Below are 7,834 nucleotides of genomic sequence, written 5' to 3'. Positions count from 1 at the left end.
TAATTCAGAAGTAAAATAATGCATTTGTTTCACTGCTGGCGATTAGTTTCCTCCAGTAAGTCATGAAGTCCCTGTCTCCAACAGTGCAGAAATGAAAGGAAAGATTTATTATGTCCCTCCTCCGCCTCTGACATGAATAGTTAACAGAGAGGTGGAGGAGGGACAAAAACCTGAGAGTAACTGCACCCCCCCTCTCCTCGGCTGGCCAATGGCAGGCAGTTTACAGCTTAGAGTTGAGGGCTGTGAAACTATATAAACTGTTCACGCTCTGATCGCTCTGCCAGCCGACTGAGCTCTCAAATCCAACTCAAAAACACAGGGCAGAACACTACATACTTCTGAAACAGGACACAAGATTTAATGCAATATTACAACAATTTGAAAACAGCAACAATGAAGACAACACTGGCAACTCTGACTCTCTGCCTGGTGGTGCTCATGGCCACAGGTTTCCCCTTGGAGAAGAAAGGGGGCTCATCCTCCGGCAGTGCTGCCAAGGAGAAGCGTGTACAGTACGCAGCTTGGGATGATGTGAATGTCATCGCTCATGGCCTGCTGCAGCTGGGCCAGGGGCTGAAGGAGCACGTGGACAAAACTAAAGTCCAGATGAGGGACATTTCCACCAAGCTGAAGGTGTTCAATCGCACAGTGACCGAGCTGGGGAAGGAAAGCCAGAAGCTGCGAATGGAGGGTGAGGCCCTGAAGGCTCGAGCCCATGGACTGGAGGACAGAGAGGGGCAGCTGCTCAATGTCACGGCCGAGCTGAGGGAGAAGGCGGAGGAGATGCATCAGGAGAGGAAGACGATGAGCGAGAGGATGAACCGGCTGGAGGAGAGGGTGGACAGCATGCTGCAGAGGGGTGCTGGGCTGCCTGACTCCAACGCTGGGGCCAAGAACAGCAGTGATGCTCTCAACATCCAGGTGAGAATGCAATACTTGTTCTCCTTTTTCAGTGAAGCATTGGAGTTATAGTTAGTTTGGGAGGAAAATAAGGTTTCTTCTGTTTTCAAAACATGTTTCATATTCTTATCACTTCAAACTAAAGTCCCATTCAGAGTATGACATGTTGCTTTACTGCAGAAAGAGACTCAAGTTAGTGGATGTACAGTATGCATGGGCCATTGGCTTTTATGGGGGGGCTTTTTCCCCTCAGCTCAAAGGCACTAAATTAAAAAGCACAAAGGGCAAGCAGTGGGTGGTGGGTGTAGTGGAGTGGAGGGGGTTGCTTAACAAGCCTGCATGGCATTGAGCTAGACCGTGCAGTAGTGCAGGGAAACACTACAGCCTGACAGACAAAGGGATCTGCACGCATCAGCTGCAAGAATGTGTGAATAATTATCCACAGCTGGGTGATTTTACAACCTGTAGAGTATTCGGCCATATGATACAGTAGAAGGGGGCTTATGCGAGTTGCGCTTTCTCTGCAAGTCTCAGTTTACAATGAAGTATGTGAGCCTGAAAGGCTTCATAGTGGGATGGAAAACCCGCGCTGTGAGTGAGTTACATAACCACACCACAGCCGGTGAGAAAGGAAAAGGGCTTTTCATTGAGGAGTGGAAATGTGTCTATGTTTAGGGCTTCTCAATGAAACCCTGCAAACTGTTTGTTGTGTTCATCTGGTTACTTCTGTGGCTGTGAAGCTCAATGCCACATTGTATGCACAAGCACTGTGTAATAAAGATGACCAAAAGCTGAACATTTGGTTCTTTTGTGTCGGTTTTTCTCTCAGCTGATGCTGGAGGGTCAAAACAAACGCATTGACGATCTGATGGAGCGGATCAGACTCCAGCAGGAGAAGCTTGACAAGCAGAATGTGCGCATCAGGACACTGCAGAGCCAGGTGAGGAAAAATTACCATTACAACTTGCATCAGAATAATCTTTGAGAATTATCTTTCTTATTTTTATTTATTTTTCTGCAATTACATCATTGGTTTGTCACTTCTTCAGGTTCAACAGGCCCGTCAGAGAACTTCCCTGCAGAGCAGCCAGAATGACATGCAGAGCAGCGTCGCCGAGCAAAGCGACTCACCAGTCGGTAAGTAAAGCCAGAAAGCGCCCAAAATCCTCTCCTTACACCTTCTTAAGCCGACTGGACAAGTTCTGACGCCAAATGTGGCACACCATCTGTTTAGTAAGGTCAGAAACAAGCTTAAAATCACTAGCAATTAAAATCAAGGAATCTAATCAATTGAGGACACGCTTCTCTACCCAGCGTGACGCCAGAAATATAAACTGTTAGGCTTCTTGCAGCAGCTGTGCTTTTTAGCTACTGTACTTTAAATGTATTTAAATATATAATTTAGGCATCCAACTTTTCCGTATTCTGAACTAAAGTATATCTAATTTGCATTTGGTTTAATAGCATTATTTGAAACGTATTTAAATCATCAGCGTTTCAAGTGCTTACAGAATGAAATGGGCAAATTAAAGTTGTCAGCATGAGGTTCAGTTAAGTCCCCTCATACTGTGGCTTACAGTAATTGTAAAAGGAAGTAAATGATGCCCTCAGTGTGAAGCCACGCCAAGCAGCTGCTGCTCCCAGACCAGCAGTCATAATGAATGCTTTTATCCAGACTGTACCTGGCTGAATACTCTCAAACTGGGACACACGCTCAGGTTTCTTACCCAACACACACTGGTCAAACTTAAGGTCTGTTTGGCCTTTAAAGAGGAAAAAAGGAATGAAGAGAGGAAATGCTGAAAAAAGTGAATTGCTGCATAGATGGTAGATTTTAATTCATAAAGATGAATACAATTGAGTCAATTGGAAATACATTGAACCTCTGTTTCTGATGGCCGTGGATGAGAAGTAGGGGACAGATCAACACTGCTGAGGCAACAATTGAGACTAGTCAGCCAGTCACAATACACCTCAGAGCTCTGACATCAGCAGGATTTGAGGAATGAGGAAAGAAGGAACAAGTTTATTTGGCAAGGTTTCAACTGGGGGAAAGTTTGCTGGTCTCTCGGAGTGTTCACTCAGGGTCACACAGTTTAACGGGATTACTCATACTGTTCGTTTCTGTGGTGTGGGGGTGGGAGGTGGATGAGGGGAACCTAGAAGGCTTTGTACAAATCTAGCATGCAATATTGCTCGGATTACAGCCCTTGAGCCTGAGCCAAGAAAAAAAGGAGGAGAAAATGGGAAAAGGTGGTCTATATTTATCTGTGAACTTTGTACAGATATCCCGCAGTTTTTAAAGACCCTCGCCTCCTCCTCCTTTTTTAGGACGTCCCACCTTTTTGTGTAAAACAAACATTTGTACATCCCTCAAGAATGAGCAACCTTTCCCCTAGATCTGTCAGGGAGTCAGACATCCCTCCTCCTCCTCTTCCACTTCATTCATCTTCTCTCCTCCCCCATCCCCAAACACAAACCACCCACCTCCATCTCTCTCCCATTGTAATGAGGAAGAAGTGTGCCAAAGTTCAGGACAACCCCTGACCCTGAGGCACATTACAGCCACAACCAGCCACCAAGGGTTCATGCCTCTAGAGGAAAGGTCATTACACACTAATGAGGTTCTGTGGTCAGCTGGTGTCCTCACATTGACACAATATGCAGGCCAATACCAAACAATAATAAATACATTTGTAATTATTACAGCTATTCAACAAATAGCATCACATGATGATGTCATGAATGATGAGAAAAGGAATGCAAGAGATGCGATATTTTACCCCTTCCTCATTTGGCAGATTACAGCTCCAAGTGGCTCTGGAGTCCCCTGCCTTCCCCCCCCCTTCACTATCCTCTGATCACTCTCTGTGCATGCACTAGCCATGCACCAGCCATGCACCGCTACGTCACCGCCGGGCTGTTGTGCACGTGAGGGGGATGTGACGATCCAAAGAGAAGGGGGGGTTGAGGAATGTAATAGGTAGTAGTGAGTGAAACTCAATAGCCTGGTAGGCCAAGCAGCTGTAAAGAGGGAGGTCTTCTTGGGAACTGGGAGAAAGGTCATATTCAAAACCGAGACATTTTCTCACTTGAAGCTAGGTCAAATGCTCTATCAGGTAAACATTTATAACTCAAGATAAGCCCACTCGTAACGATAATCGTATTTGCAGACTCCCGGCTCATGCTGTGCAGAGAAACACGTCGCTGAGAGGTTTCCAAGCTCAGATTTCAGCTAAAGTTTGGCAGCAGCCCAGAGAACCTCCATTACATCAACAGAGTTCAAGGCAGTCGATTGAGCAACACATGTGTCATATATTCAGGTTGCCAAGCCCTGAGATGATGATAATGATGAGCTGATTGTCTTAACCTTTGTATGTTCACTCTTCTTCTAGAGATGGCATCCGACTGTCATGAGCTGTTCATGAGAGGAGAGACCACCAGTGGGATCTATACCATCCAGCCAATCAATGCAGAGCCCTTTAAAGTCTTCTGTGAGATGAAAACCGGTAAGCCCATTTTGTCCCTTTGAGTCCTCATCAGTTCAATTGTCTTACTACTTAGACAATCAGTCAACGACTTGGCAGTTTTCCCTGATGTTTTGGTTGAACCAACATTTTCTGATCAATCCGTTTCTGTCTTTCTGTTTAGATGGCGGATGGACAGTGATCCAAAGGCGCCAAGATGGCTCAGTTGACTTTGACCAGCAGTGGCAGGACTACGAGAAGGGCTTTGGCAGCCTGAATGGTAAATGCTCTTTTGACTTTGATCTCACTCTCACTAACTTAACATGTGCTAGCCAGCCTGGCCATGGTCAGATTAGTTCAAACAGAATTACTGTCATTTACAACCACTGCATTAGAGGGCAGGATCTGTCCCCAAAGCACCTTATTGCTGATAAGCTTAAATGGATCAAAGTCAAAAGGAAGTCAACAAAGTAGCAGGAGTCAATGGCCCCACTCAGGGTAGTTTTCTCACCATGTATATTTGTTCTTTTCTAGGAGAGTTCTGGTTGGGGCTAGAAAAGATCCACTCCATTTCTAAAGATGGCAACTACATTCTCAACATCAAGCTCTCTGACTGGAGTGGAGATTCAGAAGATGTGCGCCTCCCCTTTCATCTGGGCGGAGAGGAAACCAAGTACTCGCTCAAGATTGAGAAGGCCGAAGCTTTCAGCCCCTTGGAGACTTCCCTGGGGACTGACGCCACCTCCGGCCTGCCTTTTTCCACCAGCGACCAAGACAACGACCTGAAAAACGACATCAACTGCGCCAAGCACCTTTCTGGTAAGACAATCACAATGATAAATGATTATGTGATTTTATTCCCAGTTTTAAAAATCAGGATATCTCTTAGAAAGCAGCACCTAACATCATATTGTCCTTTGTCATGCTAGGTGGCTGGTGGTTCAGTAACTGCGGTCGCTCCAACCTGAACGGCAGATACTTCCAGAGTCCCCCTCCCAAGCAGCGACACCAGAGGAAGCAGAGCATCTTCTGGAAGACCTGGAGGGGCCGCTACTACCCTCTGAAGTCCAGCAGTATGATGATCGCCCCCGCTGTGATCACCAATAAGTCATAAAAATATAAAGAGGCAGATTAAAGTTGCGTTAAAAAGAAGGGGGCAGAAAGAAGTAGATGTTGTACTATTCTTTCTTTTCTTGATGCTTGGTTGATGAGGTAGACACATCATTTCCCCTGGTTGTCTCCCTGCAAGGGAGACCTTACAACAAAGTCAAGGCCCTCAAAAAAAGAAGCAAAAATAACTCACATTACATGAGTTCCAGGTTTCCCCTGCTCTGTTCTCTGAGAGAAGAAAAGATTCCTCCTCTGCACCCAGAGCCACAGATGGAAAGTTTTTCATATGTTGAACCATTGCAAAGGATTCCTTCTATTTGGCACAAAGCAGGGGCCCCTAGACAAGAGAACATTGCAGGGCGAGTCCCGGCACGTCCACTGTGCTGTGAGCCACTGATGATTTGCAACAGGTAGAGGCGCATCGCCAGACATGTGGTGTTAACTATATATGTGGGCTGTTGTTGAGATTGAATGTGGTTTTGTAGCAGGTAAACAGCACTGCCAGCTCAAAAACAGATTTGTAAAGAATGCATGTAGGGGTGAAATGGAGGCCGATTAAGTAGGAGTTTTAAGCCCAATGGTGCGGACCAAATAATGACCTAATTTAAACAAAGACTTGTTTTTTGCATGAGCATGATGACATTTGTTTTCAAAAGCATTATGTAAAGTTATAAATCACTGTAAACTAGTATAATGAGCAGAAACTGTGTTAAGACTGATGTTCATGGCGCACTCAAAACCATTCCAGCCTTTTGAACAACATGTTTTCCATTTGCAATTGTGGAAAAAATCAAGCATATTCTTTACTGACATTTTTCCTTGGTGATTTTGACGATGTTAGGTCATATTGACCTATTTAAAAAAGAGAGGCATGGTTTTGTACATAGTGTACGAAGGAATGTCTTCTGTCTTTCAGAATATAACTGTTACTGATTTGTTGTGACATTATCTGTTGTTCTCATGACTTCAGTGTTTGTTCTTTTAGATGTTCCCTTTCCTTATTTAAATGCAAAAGAATCCATATATATATAAATATATATTTCTGGTGCTGTCTGTAATTTATATTGTCCTTGTCGTGTTTACCAGATGTACAGTTGTTTTTTAAGAGGCCTAACCATTTTGGGGCCATTATGAGCTAATAAAATGTCTCTAAACTATCATTGCTTTGTCTGTGTGTTATGTGCCCCTTATCTACAAGTATCCACAAGTTTGCAACACAATTTAGGGTAGTATACGAGCATGAAAGTAAACTGACCACAGAACTAATACAAAAGTTCACAAATATCAGAAAAACAAATATGGATACAACATTGCGAATTGTTCATAGATTGTTATTTTCGAAGGATCAAGATTTGCCTTTTGATTTACCCACTATGTATTTACATTTTAGACTTGAAAAATAACCCTCTCAGTTAAACAGAACATGATCTTTTTTAGTAACCAAACCTGGGTGGAAAAATAGACTTTCTTTGGAATCCTCTGCAGGTCTAAACCCATACAGTATTACTAAACCATTGCATTAAGCCACACATGGTTAGTCTCTGTCTTATTTTTATATAAGCTTAGTTACATTACGTGGAAGGCAACTTGAGAAGCTTTAGTGTGTCAGCTTTAATTTTTCACTGTAAAACTTCCTGCTTACTGTCAAGGTGCTTCATCCCTACTGATCTTGAGCACTGACAGTGGCTCAAGATCGTCCTCAGAAACAGCTGATCTGATGCAGTGTGCTCTGAACTGACCTCTGCCTGCAGCTGATCGGTGTAGAAGCAGGTCAAAGTCAATGCTGGCCGCCACGCAATACGTTATGTAAAGACATGGGGACAGCCTTGTTACCTGCAGAGAAACATAAAGAGCAGCTTACTTACTCTACAAACCTCTTGTCAAAAATAGTGTTGTCTTACTCATGGTAACTCTAGAGCTTATTTTCTTATCATGTCAACTTATTTTAATCAACTGATATTTTAATTCAACTAATATGTGTTAATGGAACCAAGCCAGTGGATGAACAAACCATTCTGCACTTGTATTGAGACTGCCATTTAGATGCAATTCCCCTCTTTTGGTGTTTATGAATTGTCATGGTGGTGTATGTTATTTTATCTTATTTGACAGTGCCAAAGACACATTTCCATTGTGTTTTACACATGTTGCAAAGTTGTATTCAATAGTTTCCGTTCACTTTTTTGCTGATGGTAAAGGATGATATTATTGATAATTAAATATGATGCTACAATCTGTTAGCTTGTCTTAGCATAAAGTGGAACTGGGGAACAGCTATCAGCGGAAGTTAGCCTGGCTCTGTCTGAAAGCAGGGTTGCCAACTTTGGGTACCTGGCTGGAGTGACATTTTGATATCA

The 7,834-nt window shown here is 43.6% G+C and overlaps 1 protein-coding gene across 1 annotated transcript; it reads left to right on the top strand.

Moving 5' to 3' along the window:
- Nucleotides 1-252: 252 nt before the first annotated feature.
- On the top strand, nt 253-6,637 carry angptl4 (angiopoietin-like 4). Its single transcript, XM_034195916.1, has 7 exons — nt 253-921; nt 1,730-1,840; nt 1,950-2,037; nt 4,296-4,409; nt 4,552-4,647; nt 4,902-5,186; nt 5,297-6,637. Exons 1-7 carry the CDS (start codon nt 361-363, stop codon nt 5,479-5,481), a joined length of 1,440 nt encoding a protein of 479 aa, XP_034051807.1. The 5' UTR covers nt 253-360; the 3' UTR covers nt 5,482-6,637.
- Nucleotides 6,638-7,834: the final 1,197 nt, after the last annotated feature.

This window comes from Gymnodraco acuticeps, unplaced genomic scaffold (genome assembly GCF_902827175.1).
Source record: "Gymnodraco acuticeps unplaced genomic scaffold, fGymAcu1.1, whole genome shotgun sequence".
NCBI classification, from domain to species: domain Eukaryota; kingdom Metazoa; phylum Chordata; class Actinopteri; order Perciformes; family Bathydraconidae; genus Gymnodraco; species Gymnodraco acuticeps.
This window is presented reverse-complemented; position numbering and strand designations above follow the sequence as displayed.